This window comes from Gymnoscopelus microlampas (genome assembly GCF_963454915.1).
Source record: "Gymnoscopelus microlampas genome assembly, chromosome: 5".
In the NCBI taxonomy this organism is placed as follows: domain Eukaryota; kingdom Metazoa; phylum Chordata; class Actinopteri; order Myctophiformes; family Myctophidae; genus Gymnoscopelus; species Gymnoscopelus microlampas.
This window is the reverse complement of record NC_139942.1, coordinates 29,004,983-29,023,590: the sequence shown is the minus strand read 5'-3', so window position 1 is coordinate 29,023,590 and position 18,608 is coordinate 29,004,983. Positions and strand designations below refer to the sequence as shown.

General features: G+C 40.8%; 1 protein-coding gene across 1 annotated transcript; it reads left to right on the top strand.

Annotated features, from left to right (window-relative positions):
• Window positions 1–7,673: 7,673 nt before the first annotated feature.
• Window positions 7,674–15,243, top strand: cyp7a1 (cytochrome P450, family 7, subfamily A, polypeptide 1). Its single transcript, XM_084058306.1, has 8 exons — window positions 7,674–7,811; window positions 9,164–9,404; window positions 9,565–9,774; window positions 9,906–10,100; window positions 10,304–10,503; window positions 11,417–11,547; window positions 12,304–12,482; window positions 13,073–15,243. Exons 1-8 carry the CDS (start codon window positions 7,729–7,731, stop codon window positions 13,421–13,423), a joined length of 1,590 nt encoding a protein of 529 aa, XP_083914432.1. The 5' UTR covers window positions 7,674–7,728; the 3' UTR covers window positions 13,424–15,243.
• The last annotated feature ends 3,365 nt before the right edge of the window (window positions 15,244–18,608 follow it).

Here is an 18,608-nt window from a genome sequence, read left to right as displayed (position 1 = left end):
TCCCGATTCAGTTTTGAAAATGAAATCTGGAGATGAAAACATTGAAACCAGGTAGTAAATCATAGTCCTGGTTCATTATCGAGTCATGATGTCATTGCAGGCAGAATATGCAGCCAAAAGGAAAGGTTTTATCATGTCCATAACACCTGTTAAGTATTTAAATTAGACACAATTCCATGGATAAAAGCCTAATGAAAACTAGTCTGTGCCCACAGGGTAGGTATGACTGTGCATCAATCTCACAATCAGTGTTGCTAGGTGTCCTCTGCCAGCAAACCTCTTTATTTTCTCAGATCTCATGCCTCAAGGGCAGGCTATGCACAGATAGATCTGCACAGTCAGGTTCTACATGTAGCTTTGAACAAAGGGAACTGTCGTGTTTCATGTCAAAACAAGCTCTCTTCTTCACTCGTGCCCAAACACACGCCCCAAGCAAGATTGTGGGAGATTGAGTGTGGATGAAGAAGCAGCCAGTGGGATAGCTCTGTTCTTTTGCTTCCGCTTACAAAATGTCAACTCAAAGATATGGCTTGCCATGTATTTAATAAACTTGAACAGAAACACAGATGTGGAAAGTTTGAACGGAAAGGTTCTTGCTTCATAGGCTGGCCCCGGTCTCTTACTGTAGCAAACAGGTGAAGATGGAGTCAGGGAGGGCTGACCGACTGCATTTTAACAGGTGGCAGTCTATCAGCCCCAATCACACGGGTGCAAATGTTTGCTGATTGTCACCTGGCTCCAAAATCCACACCCACTACCCCCCCCCCCCCTTTTGGTCAAAATAAATAGATAAATAATAATACCACCACAATGAAACAAATAAAATCAACAATGACATAAAGAAATATGCTGTATGCCCATATACACAAACAAATCAGTCAGCTCTACATATGGGCACAAAAGGGTCATGCCCATATGGCATATACCGATTACATCAGCGATCTCCATATATGGGCATAAAAGGGACAAGAACTGACGGATACAGAGATCTTGGCACAAACAAAGGAACAAGGACTGACAGATACGGATATCTCCATATATGGGCATAAAAGGGACACAGGTAGACACAGACAGAAACAGACATCGCCATATATGGCACAAAAGGGACACAGACAGACAGGTACAATGGGTACTCTGACAAAGCCTTCGACACTATGACTCAGACATATTGGTCGTATAGGCGGTGTGACATAGGTGTAGTTATCTTCCTGGAAGATAACTGTTTTGCACAGCTTTAGTGTAGTTTTGTGATGTGGTGAAGCCTCAATTTGTAAATTTCAGACACAACTAATAACATAAAATGGTTGTCGATAGCAAATTGGGTATCCTCAATGTGCTCCCTGACCCTGAGCACAAACACTTCTTCTTTCTGCACCAGTCTCATCCAAAGCTTCACACAGCAAACCTGTCTCTTCTTGCAGTGGAGTTCTGCCAAGTTCCAAGCTGCTGCCATGAGTTATAGCGCTGCTGCACAGCTGCATCTTATGAGCTCCCCCGCCTCAACATGGCATCGGCGGAGCCGTACAGCCCCAGAAGTCAACCACTGTATGCTGGCATCCATAGATATATAAACATAGATACCTCATTGGCCCCTGCGATTCATTGGAGCGATGCGCAGTGGTGTAAGAAGTACTCACATTTTTTACTTCAGTAAAAGTATCAATACCACAACATAAAAATAGTCTGAAGTAAAAGTTCGGTATTTCAAATTTACTTGAGTAAAAGTACAAAAGTATTGACATAAAATGTACATAAAGTACAAAAAGTAAAAGTATGTGCAGAATGTCCCCTTTTCACAAGTTTTCAAAATGCATAAAAATCCAGAAGGAGCGAGTGCATTTTCGGGCTGCGGCATGCACTCGCTGTCCTCCTAAAAATCTAAACCTAGAAAATAGCAAATCTACAAGCCCACAATGTGAGCTTGTATATGCGTCATCACGGTTGCCATACTTTGTGGGGAGAGCCGTGTCTCCTAATGCATGTATGCCCCACGTATGTCTATTGAAGAATCTCTCAACAATCAAAGTATTCTCAACCAATTTTAGACATCAGACATGTAGTTATGTTATGATATAGGATAGGTGGTTAAATAAAATGTGGGTTTTCATATGGAAACACCTTATCTTACATAGATAACAGAAATGGTTATAAAACAGAAACAGGTTTTTGTCTCAGATACTTCTATAGCCTACGATATATTTCTTGCAGTTATGGCAAGCTTCCCCACATAATATGGTGGTGGCGTTGACATGCAGCCCCACTGGCCAATGAGGCGTCTACCTGATTTATGTCTATGCTGGCATCTACCTCAGACACTGCAACTGTTTAAACTGACTGCAGTTTATCAAAGTCAAAAATAAACTTAATTTATCTCTAGTCAGCTATGCATATTTACAGAAGTTTATAGGCTAGTTATTTAGCAACTTCCTGCTGATGTTTTTTTTTTACTGTACCCTCCCAATACTGTAGTAAAGAAAACATTCCAGCTGTAGTTGATTGATTATTTAACTTGTTTCGACTGACAATCTGTTTGTGTTACCCCATGTCAGAGCGCTATCCATGGTTCTGATAGCTCTCTCTCTACCTTCACAATACAATATCCTAAGTAACTAATTTGACTGTTAAATCCAATGCAACCATTGCATGCCTTATGGTATATGGGTGTGTGCTTAATAACCAGTAAGCATGCAATAGGGTCCGTCATTGGGACCTGGCTTAACACAGTGTAGTGGTAATACAGCTCAACAGTGTGGAGTCGGAAGTCCCATTCATTTCTGTTGTATCTTCTAAGTAGGTTAGTATTTCCAACATTTACTAAATACAACAATAAAGACAGTGAGCGTCGTTCTGGATGCAACGTGGGTTTGTTTATTCACCGCAGGTCTGTCACATAACTGCGATGCCTTGCATCGCCCTCTAATCACAATATATGACCATTTTCTCTATAGAGTTTTGTATTATCAGCTATAATGTCGTAACAATCCAATTAGTCCATGGGCCCAGGCCAGAATTTTCACTAATCTACAAAGTAACTGGTAACTAAAGTTTTCAAAAAATTGTAGTAGAGTAAAAGTACAACATTTGCCCCTGAGTAGAAGTAAAAGTGCAAATTGGAAATACTCCAGTAAAGTAAAAAATCCTCAAAAGTGTATTTAAGTACAGTACTTGAGTAAATGTACTTAGTTACTTTACACCACTGGTAGCAACATATGTTTGTTGGTGTCACACGAAGCGCCCAGTGCACCCCTGAGCACCACCTCAGGTGTGTGTTTAAGGAGCACCCACAGCATCGGCACCTATGACCTCAGGTGTGTGTTGTACCTTGTGATATTAACTATGTACACTTCGCTGGGGCATGCTGGGATCTGTTTACTGTATGGGTTGTACGTATACTTGTCTAAAATTCCTGCAGCACTTTCCCTAGCTTTGACGACCTTGCAGGATTATGCAAAGGCTAAAATGTAATTTAGATAGCATGTTAGGTAGACAGATGCCATGTTTTCATAATACCATACATAGTATAGCATTATTTTAGGAGTCCTGTTGTGACTGTTGTATTGAGGGAAACATTTTGTTGACATGATGGTATGTTGTATGTACGGAATAGAAAAGCAATGGACTGGATGTAGAACTTTCGTGTGACTGTTGGTATATTGAATAATGATTTTCGGTGATTACTTTGCCAATGTGAAAAGGAATAATGCTCCTGTGACATACTGTACAGTAGAAGTGAGTGTTGTAGTGACTACTACTGTAGGCTTACCATGAGTGTCCTGGTTGTAAAGCAATACTACATGCTCCTGTATGTTGTAGGCCACAATGTTGTCCAAAAACACTACCAGTCAACAACAATATATTACCACACTATTAACAATAAAAACACTTTTATAAAAATCGAAACGATTGTTTGTTTGGAAGCATCGGAAAGAATATGATTAATATTGAAGCAACTATACTTCTCCTATAAACCATTGTTTATGGGAGAAGTAGTTCCTTCAATCTTAAATATGTAAACCTTCACCTTTTTTTTGTTTTATCATTCTTTTATCCAGGCTTAAAATCCTTAATATGAGAATTTTCTAAAACGTCCATAGGGAAAATCAATGAGATGTTTACTTCCGACTCCAGCACCGGTGAAAAACATGGCAGCCACAGCCGAGCTCTCCACCTCTGCCAGGCGGAGACCTGGCATTTGTCTGTCTACATACAGAGCCACATGTATACCATTCCTACGCCTGAAAACACACAGTTGTACATCTCCACCGACAATCTCGCCTGACAGGAGCGCCTGGCTTTTACACACAGAACACTTGTCTGCCATGTTTATTCAAACTCTCCGTCTGAACATACCTGTCAAAGCCACACATTGTCTCTCGGAGCGTGAACGTTCTGTCAATCACGAGTCCTACTCCAAACCATTTATCGTCACATCATGTACATGAAGGAAAGAGGAATTTGGTGATCTTGAGAAATCAATAACAAATACCTTAGACATGGATGAATTTGTAAAAAAAAATACTACGGGAAACAACAATCTGATGTATATCTACAGTATATAGCTTGTATCTGCTATTTTCACTACTTTTGTGTGACGCTTGTATGATGAAGTAGGGCATTAATTTACAAGGAAACAGAAAAAAAGTTGAAATATGAAGATGCAAGGTTTCTGCCCGACAGCAATGAAAATGCTACTGGACCGTCCCATCTTGCTTTTACATCTGTTGTGGTTCTCAAACAGTGTGCCAAAGCCAGTGCCAAGGCACACCGGTGTGCTGTGAGACAAGTCCAGGTGTGCCTTGGTATTTTGTGACATCCACATAAATATTTAGACATTAATATTTTGTACTAAACAAAGAAAACCACACTAATGATAAGTTGCTCAATACTTGGCCAACATGTCAGAAGTTAAATCCTAGACTTGTCTTCACCTCTCTGTCCCATCATGAGCCATTAACTATCTCTAGAGCAGCACGTTTGCACTATGAGCACTTTAGCACGTGCGAGCATGTAAATAAAAACAGAAAAAAATATTTTTCTAGTCTCTGTCTATAAGGAGTCATCCTTAATTTTGGTGTGATATGCGAGTCTTTCACAACTCTAGTTCACCTAATGTCAAAGTAACTCATAATCAGAATCATCTGTATTGTAACATCACAGGTTTACAGGTGCAAAACAGTGAGTAAAATATTTTTTGTGCAATCTCCATCGTACACTCTGAGAGTGTACAAGTGGAACCAAATGGACCCCTACCCTACTTACGCTCTCAGAGTTACAGACTTGTACGGGTCCATTTGGAAACCCCACTTTGAGAACCACTGCTCTAGAGTCTAAAATATGACAATGAAGGAGCGTGAGAGAGAACTGAGAGAGCAAATGTAACAAGGGAAGTACAACACACACGCGCGCGCACACACACACACACACACACACACACACACACACACACACACACACACACACGGTATGTTCTATTCTCTCCAGACAGGAACACCATTAGCCTGATTATCATACTGAAGCCCACTCAGTGAGTGGGCGGGGTCTATGGTCTGGAGCCAGACTAGAACACCATATCTTATCACTTTGTAATGGTACTTTATTCATTCCTCTCTCTCTCTCTCTCTCTCTCTCTCTCTCTCTCTCTCTCTCTCTCTCTCTCTCTCTCTCTCTCTCTCTCTCTCTCTCGACAGCTAGAGAGAGAGAGCGAGAGAGAAATTGGCTTGAGCTGAAGTAACCGAAGAAGTAAATCAGTAAATTCAAGACAACAAGAGTTAAGTTTAAGCCATCTCTAATATTAATAAAAACAAAAAAATGTGTGTACTGTATGCGTGTGCGTGTGTGTGTGTGTGTGTGTGTGTGTGTGTGTGTGTGTGTGTTGGGGGGGGGGGGGGGGGGGGGGGGGGGGGATTTCTCCCCACAGAGTTGGGGGCCCATATTGTATGGAGTAATTTATTTTCAGCAGTATACATTTGGAGCTCACATGTTATTGACATGAATGACTAATCCCTCTGACTATGTGACAAGAAATGCAAGTTAATAACAGCAACTTCACTCAGAGAGGCTCTGGCTGAGTGGCCCCCTGAGCTCTGGAGCCCCTGGGCCTGCATGGGCCCGGCATGCCGGTTCAGTAATCCACACAACTGCTGGGAGGTCTGTTGTGGTCATTACAGTACATTTGAACTAATACACATTCCCTCTGCAAACTGTGTAGTGAGCAGACACACAGCTTAATTTGTGAATCCAATTATACAGTACATGTTTTCACATCTGGATGTAGAATTGTGATGCATTATCATCATAGTTTTTTTGTGTTATGTGCAGCCCTTTGGGAGCTGATTTGTGACTACAGTACAATTTGACTTGACATGAAGTGACTTGACATTGAACGGGAGACCCTTTATTTCAGAGTCTAGTGATTTTCATTCTCATAATATTTGTGACCACTTATAGCATTCCTTGTGTTCCAACAACGGGCAAGATGCAACCTGAGAGGAATGTTTCTCAACTTCATCCTGACAGGATGTTTTACTTAACCATTTTCTAACTGGTGTCCCTATTTTGAGCACGGGCAAAAAGGTTCAAACATTTCCAAAGATGGAAAAAAGAAATGTATCAAAAATTCAACATGTTTGCCAATCTACAAGCTTACAACACGTCGCAATGTGACACATCATGAGTTGTAGATCGGATATTTTTGTGAGTACTGTATATAGGGCTTAAGTGGGTAATGAAAAAATTAATTGAAACCATCAACATTATTAAAATGTATTTCTGAGTCCAGGACTTTAAACAATAGTTGTATGAGGCCAAACATTGCAACAAGTTGTATGAGGCCAAACACTGAAACAAGCAGGGACCTTGAATCTATTTGCCAACCCACCAGTACTATCAAGGTATACAGTCTGCCTGTCCTTCAGGTGACACAAGTCAAGGCCATCTCTCTTTCCCTTTCACAGGCACGCGCGCGCGCGCACACACACACACACACACACACACACACACACACACACACACACACACACACACACACACACACACACACACACACACACACACACACACACACACACACACACACACACACACACACACACACACACACACACACACACACCCACCCTCTACTACGCCATGGAATGAGTTCCTAGTTATTTCAGTAACAGGTTACCCTCGGTGATAGACAAGCTCTAATCACACACAATGGGGGGGGGGGGGGGGGGTTCAGTCACGCCTCCATTACACACTCCCCATGAGAGCATAAGAAGAGTATAAATACCTGAGTCATGCACACACTGCAGCAGTCAACATTCATCCTCACTACCTTACAACCAATTTGCTTTGCCTCCTTTCAGAAGCAGAGAAGTCGTGTTTGTTGTTGTAGCCACATTGTCTCGGATGTAAGCTTTTAGACTGTTCAGTTTGGAATATTGCAATCCTTAAAGGGATCCACTCTGGGAATCTGACATCTGAGATAGCTGCGTGCTGGTGTGTGTGCGTGTCAACACACAGTAACATCACCCATCACCGTAACATCTGTCAGATAGGCAGCTGACAGGCAGCTGGTGGAGTTACCACACGATAACCTGTGCAGTCATAGTTGGAGAGCCGTTGTTGCACGTGGCTGTACTGAAGGTGTGCTACAGTGTGTTGTTGTGTGGAGGACCAGTAACTAGTTTCCTATAGGGTAGCCTATATCTTCCTGGGTAGGATCGTACTCCCCTCATCTTCACCATGATAATAAGCATAGCTCTGATCTGGGCAGTGCTGGTGGGATTATGCTGCTTACTGTGGCTGGCTGTGGGAACAAGGCACAGGTAAGACTGCTTTAAGATTTGTTTTTATTAATGTATGAGAAGCTTGTGTTTCTGATGCTGCCTTTAGTTAGATTTAAAATGTATTTTTGTGATATGAGGGTTAGGATGCTGTAGCTGTTAAAACAGAGTCAAAGGTTGACAGGTTTGGGTTACTTGTGGTCAAGGGGAAATAAACAAGAGTCACATCCTTAAACCACTTGTCCTGTAAATTAAACACAATTACTTCTGCCAAGACTTTACAGAAATATTTCAAAGATAATCTTCTGTACATACGGTACATACATACTGTGTACCTACACACATTATACAGTGTATACATACATTATATTAAATAAGAGAGAGAGAGAGAGAGAGAGAGAGAGAGAGGGGGGGGGGACAACTATTGAGTAAAATGTTGAAGTACTGATGAAATTATGAGCACTGTTGATGATTCATGAACCCTTTGCTATGTGTATTCAGGATTTAGCTGTTATATATGGTTGTCTATTTTCTGTATGGATGATGTCAGAGTCATACAGTCAGCTGAATAATTTTATGAGGGAGGTGCTGCTACTGTTAGTGTTAGATAACTGACTTGATGACATGGAGAAACAACAATATTATAATAAGACTCTCTATTCATCCACCAACCCAATTGGGGATGATTCCTTTTTTCCTTTAATCTTTTTTCTAAAATCATAATGGTTATACTGTAGGCAAGAGTCAGCTAAAACCTTCCATAAAATCACCAAGCATGTACAGTAGAATTACAATGCTAGCTAGAAGAGAAGTAATTGGTTGGATGTTGCAAACATGATAATGAAACCAAGGACAGCTTAGCATCTAAATTAGTTTCAGTTAATTTGGTAATATTTGAATGCTATTGCAGTTCTGACTTGGTATTGGTGTTCACAACATGATTTGTATTGGTGGCTTTTCTGTGTGGTTGGTTGAGTATGACAGAAACATTTTCTTGGTTGTCTGCCGAACTAATTCACTTTATAGGTGCCGTAATTATGTCATCAGCTCTGATGAGCATTATTAATTTCAACAGCATGAGAGCAACAATTCAACAGGGAACGTTGCTTTGCACCGTTGCTAAGACAAATATTTTGAAGGGTGTGAGGTTGATTTTGGATCTGAATCCAACTAGGGTGTGTTTCACTTTACACTTCCTGTAATAATGTTATTATTCAATTAATCTTTCCATCCATTCATCTATTTTCTTATACAGCCATATTCATCCATCCAGCTATTCATTCCTTCATTCACATCCTTTAATCGGGTGACTTTATGCAGTGTAGCATTGTAGCGCTTTTACTGACTGAAAGAAGCAGCATACTTATTAATCAGAATATTAAATGCGTTCTCAGGCAACCTGGAGAGCCAGTGGTTGAAAACGGCTGGATCCCGTACCTGGGCTGTGCCCTGCAGTTTGGGGCCAACCCTCTGGAGTTCCTCCGCAGCCGACAGAAGAAGTACGGACACATTTTCACCTGCAAGATAGCCGGCCAGTACATACACTTCCTGTGTGATCCCTTCTCATACCACTCCGTCATCCGCCAGGGCAGGCACTTGGACTGGAGGAAATTCCATTTTGCTACATCTGTCAAAGTGAGTATATGTGTGGCTGTGGAGATGAGTGTTTTTGTGCCAGGTTTGATGCTGCTTGTGAGATTCAAGTATTCATTTTTCATTTTCTGTCTATATGTCTGTCAGACATGACTAAATCTCTCATCTTTCTTTCTTTTCTCTGCCCACACCTGCCCTTTAGGCATTTGGCCATGAGAGTTTTGACCCTCGCCATGGCCACACCACTGAGAACCTCCATCAGACCTTTCTGAAAACACTGCAGGGTGAGGCTCTTCCCTCTCTGATAGAGAGCATGATGACCCACCTTCAGGATGTCATGTTGAAGTCCGACACACTCAGCCCCAGCACCGAACGCTGGGAGGTGGACGGCATCTTCGCCTTTTGCTACAAGGTCAGTAATGGTGGAGCTTTTGGTGAAGTGGCTGTTGCATACAGCTAGTGACAGTAACAGTTTTACAACATAGCAAAGTGACTCTCCGCCTCAAATCTTACCAGGCTCTCATGTCTCCTGTCCCTCTCTAGGTGATGTTTGAGTCTGGTTACTTGACTCTGTTTGGCAAGGAGCTGGGAGACGATAAGTCACAGGCTCGCCTGGCAGCACAGAAAGCCTTAGTGCTTAATGCCTTGGAGAACTTCAAGGAGTTTGACAAGATCTTCCCAGCGCTGGTGGCCGGCTTGCCCATCCATGTCTTCAAGAGTGCCTACAGTGCAAGAGAGGTTGGTGGAATAGTTTTTTTCCTACCGAAGCTTGGATGAAAATGACAAAACAAACCAGTTTCACTCTGTAGCAGAAGAGGCACAAATCTATAGCTTGCATGTGGTACTGCTAAGCTTTTTGGTGTGTCCAACCAATGTCTTGTTAGCACAAATAAAAATCCTCCTCTCCTCTCCTCTCCTCTCCTCTCCTTAAACTCAACTAGAACCTCGCTAAGACAATGCATGCTGACAACCTGTCTAAGAGAGAAAACCTATCAGACCTGATCTCCATGAGGATCCTGCTCAATGACGCCTTGTCAACCTTCAACGACCTGAGCAAAGCCAGGACCCATGTGGCTCTGCTCTGGGCATCCCAGGCCAACACCCTACCTGCAACCTTCTGGAGCCTCTTTTACCTGATCAGGTAATGTTCTTCTTTCTGCTGCTGTTCATGTCTCTCACAATGACATTGCTACTCTAGCTCTTTGTCTTTCAATCTAAAGTAGGTAAAGATGAAATGAAAATAATAAACAAAATAAGTATAAATAAGACATGGAAAATAAAAGGCTTAAGTTACTTCATTAAAATTCCAGTCATAGTAATACTGGTAACAGTCAGTAATAATTGCCTATAGGTTTATAAAAATATATATTTTGCCATCTTGAGGTTGGGTGTCAAGAAGTGTGCAGCAAAATGTGGTGATGGATTATTGAGGTGAGGGAAATCTCCCAAAAGAGAGGCTGAGAAACAGTGAGGTCTAAAATGCTAGGAGTTATCAAGTTCAAACAGCTTATTGTGGATATTGTGCAGAATGAGATAGGGAACTGTCTAAGAGCAGATAAATGTTATGTCATAGTTGATGTTTTACAACAGCTCTGTTCTAAAGACAGGAGGGAATTTCCCTATCTTGCTATACTTGAGTTAGAGAATAGAGAACGTGCTTAGGGGTCACTGGAGGATTTAAAAGTGCTCTGCCTCTGAAATAAAAACGCACAAACCATATGCAACAGCATAGTATCATTTATTCTCTCAATTATTATTTGTTCAGTGTAATCAATACAATATTTTTGTTCAATGTCTCTCTTCTATGGATTATAATCATAACACACTTGACGGCAGCCCTACAATAGACTCAAACAAACTTTGTTATACGCGCCTGGTGGCTCAGGAGCTTATTTTAAAATAAAATTGTACAATTGAATGACAGGGATCTAGTGACTGCAGCAGGGCACTGTAAACTCTGATGCATTCTTATGTACATCTGTATGTGAGTGAGTGAGTGAGTGTGTGTATGTAAGCATCTTTGCAGTCAGACTAACAGAATATATTTCTTGTAGGAGTCCAGAAGCAATGAAAGCAGTCCGTGGAGAGGTACAGAGAATCCTGGAGAGCTCCGGTCAAACGGTTGATCACAACAACCCACAGCTGACCATGACCAGGGAGCAGCTGGATAAGATGCCCATTATGGGTATGTACATGTAGCATTATTACACAGCAAATGAAAGTACAATGAAAGTGTAAACATTGACCCGTACAGGTCCCACAGTGATGCTGGGGTCATCTTGGGACCAGTGGTGACAGTGGTGACCAGTGGTGACCAGACAGTGGTGGAAGATGTACTCAGATATTTTACTTAAGTAAAAGTAGCAATACCACGATATAAAAATACTCTGTTACAAGTAAAAGGCCTGTGCTCAAAATGTTATTTGAGTAAAATTACAAAAGTATTGGTATCAAAATATACCAAAAGTAAAAGTACTAACATTTTTGAAAATAGCAGATCTACAAGCTCACAATGCGTCGCAGCGCGTTGTGAGCTTGTAGATCGGCTATTTTTTTCTTAAAGTATAAAATAGGGCTAAAGTGGTCAATGTATGTTTTATAATAGAATAATTTATATCTGCAAAGTAACTACTAACTAAAGTTTTCAAATAATTTTTGTGAAGTAAAAGTGCAATATTTGCCTCTGATATGTAGTCGAGCAGAAACAAAAGTATTGAAAATTGGAAATACTCCACAAAAGTAAAAATACCTCAAAATTGTACTTAAGTACAGTACTTCGTAAATGTACTTCGCTTTACACCACTGGTGGTGGACAGTAACACCACTTGGGACCCAACGTGGGACCGATTTGTCTGGATTCAGTTCTGAGATTGTTTTAGCAAAGTGCCATTTCCTGAAAGCCTCTAAGCCAGAACATGTTTTATCTCTGTTGCCTTTACAGACAGCGTCATAATGGAGGCCATGCGCCTGTCCAGTGCCTCCATGAACGTGCGCGTTGCAAAGGAGGACTTCTTGCTTCACCTCGACAACCAGGAGGCCTACCGTATAAGGAAGGATGATGTCATTGCTCTGTACCCGCCCATGCTGCACTTTGATCCTGAAATCTACGAGGACCCCCATGTAAGAAGAAGCATGTTTTCCCTATTGATACAAAGGAGACTATCAAATAGAAGTATGAAGAGCCTGATGCAATAGCCAGTAGGCTGCAAGAACAAAATACATAATGTCGCTGTTGGGCATAAACCTGCATCTCCATATTTCATCTTTTTTTGTTTTTTCATCAATTAATGCCCTATTTTAAACTTTGTTGTACAACCGTATCACACAAATGTAGCAGAAATTGTTGATCTACAAGCTCACATTGCATTTCAATGCAATGCGTTGTGAGTTTGTAGCTATTTGTGCTATTTTTTATAATCTTGAAGAATTTTGAAAAATAAATGGTTATGCAAAAGAGGTAACGCCAGGTTTAAAGTGATTACGTCTGTCTGTGGGTTTTAAAATGTTTAACTAATGAAAAGTATTAACCAAAGCTTGTGACTAAATTAGGTACTATATTGGATACAGGTTCTTTTTTACATTTCCTGAAAAGTAACTGTGCTGGATATACAGTACATACACAAATCCCTATGTCAGTCAGTATAAAAATGTTTTAAAAAATATAATAAAAGAAACAATGTATTAACACCTCCCTCATTCCTTTCTTCCAGGAGTACAAGTATGACCGTTTCCTGGATGAGAACAATCAGGAGAAAACCACATTTTACCGCTGTGGCCGTCGGCTTCGTTACTACTGCATGCCCTTTGGTTCCGGCGTCACCAAATGTCCCGGCAGATTCTTCGCCATGCACGAGATCAAACAGTTCCTGACTCTGGCCCTGTCCTATTTCGAAATGGAGCTATTGGACCCTGCGGTCAAAGTCCCGGCCCTCGACCAGTCCCGTGCCGGCCTGGGAATCCTCCAGCCGACTTATGACGTGGACTTCAAGTATAAGCTGAAATCCAGCCAATCTCCTCTCACTGTGACATTACCAGAGAGGGAACCACTGAGGTCAATATAATGGACAATATTCCAAGCGCTAAAATTGGTGATATCTATTACTGTATACCTTTTGTCCACAACTTGAGGGATGGAAGTTGGAACTGTTTTCTGTTCTTTCAGACAAAAGTTCAAGTTGTTCAAGGGAGAAGGCAATTAAATGTGCTTGTTGTACTTTCACTGTTGTGAAAATAGGTGAAGATTCGTCGAAAACAGCAGATCCACAGGCTCATGACGCGTCACGTGACACATTGTGAGCTTGAATATCACCTATCTTAACCAAAGAGATTTGGTGTAGAGGAAAAAAAGGAGGGACCAAGTACGGACCCCGGCCAATGAAGTATATACTGTAGGGTTTAAGTGGTTTAGGCAGTACCCTAACCTTTAACCCTACAATAGCAGAGGTTGTACTCGCTTTGTTGAAGGGCTATTATGCATTTTTTTGGGCATCCTGGCCTGTTCTCTTTACTTTAGATGTATATAGTATATAGTATATATTTAATATAAGAAAAGCCAATGAAGAGGTTTTGTATATAAATGCGTAGACTGTGATGTATATTTATGTTGTGTCTGATTCCATGTGTTGCTAAGAGAATATGTCTGCAATATGAGGGGTGAAATAGCCCAAAATCTCACCGTGATGTTTTGCAAACACCTGACAGTGTTCACTGAGGGAACTCTGACTGTAGCTAATGTATTACCTAGGCCATAGACAGAGTTTGGCCTTGGCCGTTGCTATGACAGCCACAAATGCCAAGTCTTTCTATCAATCACACTGCATGATTATCAGTAACATTTACTGACTTGACCTTGTAGTGGGAGATATATACTGTAGCTTTTATTGACCTTGAAGCTTAATCTGAGGGTGCCATCTGACCATGGAGTTTACCCTCGCTTCATCGGTAGCTTCCCATTCACTAGTAAAGTAGGAAAGTCCAGTCATTTCATTGGAGTTCCTGATAGCAAGCTAATCCTTGAGTGCATTTCAGTGTATATCTGCCTGTACTAACACTGTGACTGTGCTAGAGAAACAATAATATAATGACACAAGTTTTATTTGGCTAAATATTACATGCATCTTTCTTTCATGCAATATAGGACTGGCAAATGGGACAAAGTGAAGTTAACAGTGGACTATAATGCACAGCAGTTACACAGAGAGCTAGCTGACTGTAATTACTGATCAAATTAGCTGTCTTCATTGCCAGAGGAGTTCATCACAATTCATTAGTTTATATATTTTTTCTTGCGCTTTACGTTGTACTTTACTAGGATAGGTGCATTTATCAGAACATTTCCTGATGAAACAACCAAACGTATCTACTGTGATTTTGTTGTTCATTGCATCGGCTGTAGAACCATTATGTTTTTCTAACTGATTTCCAAGGCAGAAGAACCGGTCAGCCTACTTTGCTCTTTCAATAGAGACACTGCAAAGTGTTGAATGCGTGACAACAACAGATCGACTCTTAACCCTCAAATGAGTCACATAACTGATGACTTGATATTTAAACCACTTCATGACTGACTGGTCACAGAACTGTAGACTTGATATTGAAAACGCTGTTTATGATTTGAATATTTTATAATTTTTCACTCTCAACAGTAAAACGACTGCTAGAATTTCACTGCCATTGGAATAGAACATTGTTCAATTGCTGCTTTTACAATTAAATACAAACCCTGAATTTGTTTTGTTTTTTCCTTAACTTGCATTGAACATCACACGTCTACAGTGTGTGTGCTGTTACGTTGCATGTAGGGTTGGGGTTACAATGAACAAGTGTCTACTTGTAAGTAACACTGTTTCTGACCATTGCAATTTACACAGTAAAATTTGAGTATGTGAATGGGAATTGCTACTCTATTTAAAAAAGTTAAAAAATAAATACATTTAAAATAAATTGTTTATTGAGTTATTTATTTATTATCATTTGTATCAATTAAATCGATTAGTTATATTAATTATTGCACTCCTAATGCACAACTGTGGATTTTAGAGTGTATAATGTTTTCATCTAATAGCAGTGATACACAACCAACCACTGAAGTGTGAGGAAATCTCTTGCTGAGGAAATCTGTGCTTTTGAGTGTGAATCTACGTCAGTGTGTTGTATAAACAGATATTAAATCAATACATTTGTACACGTGTGTTTTATCTCTAGCGTCTGATGGCCATTCAGACTCTGTAAATACACATCTGCACACATTCCACACACACACACACACACACACACACACACACACACACACACACACACACACACACACACACACACACACACACACACACACACACACACACACACACACACACACACGATGGAATGCAATTAACTTTCAGCTGGCTAAGAGTTAATTTATCCATCCATTTGTAACTTAGAGTGTACAAATGTAACCAAATGGACAGGTTAAATTAACACTGGAAGACAGAGGCTACAGTATGGGGACATTTGCTCCTATTGGCTCCAACCAACCCCATCCCCAAGCCTAAACTGCAGGGAGTGGAAGAAGGAAATACAATCCGAAATACTGCTCAGCATTTACCTCAGCATTTTCTAACTGCATTGCAATAGCAATATCTCATGACCAGCTGTTTTTCAGGTCGTGAAAGTCAATCTAACAATATTTAACTGGTTTTAGGTTATCAGAGCGGAATTGAACTTAACTTGCTTGACCAAGAGTAAACCCTCCACTATGCCCTTCAGTAGCCTCTCTAGTCCAGACACTGCGGAGCAAACACCTCCAGTATGCTCTACAGTAACCTCTCTATAGACCAAACACTTCTGAACAATCTCAGACTGGGTGGCTATGGACAAATCTAAGCATCTATCATTTATGGTGCTAATTGCCACAGTGGTGTAAAACAGTGGTGATACGTCTAACTGCTACTGTAGAAGTGAGGAATTGAGGAGATTACCACAGTGTGTGTGTGTGTGTGTGTGTGTGTGTGTGTGTGTGTGTGTGTGTGTGTGTGTGTGTGTGTGTGTGTGTGTGTGTGTGTGTGTGTGTGTGTGTGTGTGTGTGTGTGTGTGTGTGTGTGTGTGTGTGTGTGTGTGTGTGCGCGTGCGCGTGTGTGTGTACACTGTATGAGGATTGGGGTAGGGTAGGCTTTGACTTTTTACAGGGGGCAGTTCCGAATTGCCGTGACCTGTAAGTGCTCTTTTAGAGCGGTTTTGAAGGAGAGTAAGAATTTACATGTTTTAATGACTAACTGTTGGTAGGGCATTCCACATTTTTGTGGCATAGCAGTAGAACAAATGTAATCCCTTGTTCTAGCCAAATCTGGGTTGAACGTGATTTGTGGCGTTCATGAAGTTTCATTTTGCCCTATCAGCCTGTGAACTAAAATTAGTTTGACACCCCTGGTTTAAGTCACACCTTCTGTTGGTATTGTATTCTGTAAGTCTAGTTCTTCCATCTCTAAGATGCAACGTGGTCGTGGAGTTCCTTAGAGTTAAGCACTTGGCCCGATTCTGTTCACCGTTTTCATATCACACAATCAAGGACCTTCACACACGCCATCAGCTGAGTCAAATGACTAATTGCAATTGTGTGGCATGTTTCATTGATTTGTAGGTAGATCAACTCATGGGACATTGGTTTGCCTTTGTATGAGATAATTGATGCAATTTAGAATCCTTGTGCTTGGTTTGTCCCACCTGTTTAAGAGCAGGCATGCTACAAATTATCAAAAGTTCAGTTTGGCTTGAGGCTAGTCAGAGACAATGTCAGGGGAGAGCTGGCAGGGCCTTTATGGAAGGCATAACCTGTAACAGTGTCTTGCGTTCCTGATGTGTTGTTTTTCTTGAATGTAGTTTTCAAGTGTTAATTTCTGAATCCTATTTTTGGAACATTGTTTTTGGCCAGTATTATATATTTTTTTCTATTTGTCGCCAGTTCCATGGACTGCTATTACGGACCCCCAGCTGCAGATCAAGAGTGTGACTTCGGACCGGGCCTCTCCATGGAGCACCTCCGTGGATTTACAACATTACACTATACCACTATAATGTATATTATCTTAACATTCTTATATTATACCATTACTGTATAAACATTATTGTTGTAATTGAATTGAATTGAACCGTCGGCCAGTCTTTCCACACTCTCAATTGTTTTTAGAGATTGATTGATTGTGACGGTTCCTCTTTCCGCATTGGACTGAATACTAGCCATTATTAGCAACTGGCTGTGGATTTAAGTATACTTTTACTTATACTTTTTTATTCAATTATTTTTGTCAATTTGGACACATTACTGTTTTTCAAATTCAAGTCCTGTGTTCCCAGTCCACCCCTCCACAAACAGGCATTAAAGGCATTAAAAAAACTATATGATCATTGCCCAATTCCCCACACACTGCCCTGTGTCTTTTCATATGCACACACTGCCCCAAAACATTGTCATCACAATGCACCACACGATGGAGGGAGGTAGGGCGTGCCTCCTGGTGGAGATTAGCACTCTTGTAATAAGTAGAGTGCACCTTAGTAGCTCCAGATGCACCCCAAAGTTTTACTACAACATCAACATTGCTTTAAGATCTTTAGAACATGCCAATACAGTGACCGGACAACTAGTCCATTATTTGTTGTGCCCATCTATGAGCTGAATGAGTTGTTTGCTGAATCAAAGGCAAACAGTGTCGTATCTAGCTAACTGTTCAGGAGCTGTTGACCAAGGACACAGAAGTTCACTTGCGTGCAAACACATCTCTCTCACAGATTTGGACTACACTAACTCAAGCCATTCTTTGCAGTCACTACCTCTGTTAAATGTACACATCATCATGCATCATGCACATTAAGGAAATCAGACTATTCCCCAGACGAGAAATAAAATACATGCTTATCTGTGTTATGCTTACCCTGAAGATGACCAGGGTTATCAGGATTAGATAACTTGAGATAAAGTTAAGCATTTACCTGACCTGAGTTGCTACACACAGTGTATTGCCATAAAGCTATGCAAGATTTTTAACCATATTTGTTTTATAAGGGATAGAACATTTATAAGATAAGCCCATCAAACATACAGTCACAGAGTTAATTTGTGTCTACATTACAAGTCAACATTAGCATCACTGAACGTGATTCCAAGTCACAGAGGTCATGCACTTTTGAAACGACTTGGCCATGCTCCCTGGCTTTGTTTGTAGCTTTTGGCCTGCATTGGTGGAAAGTACCTCTACTCAAGTACTGTGC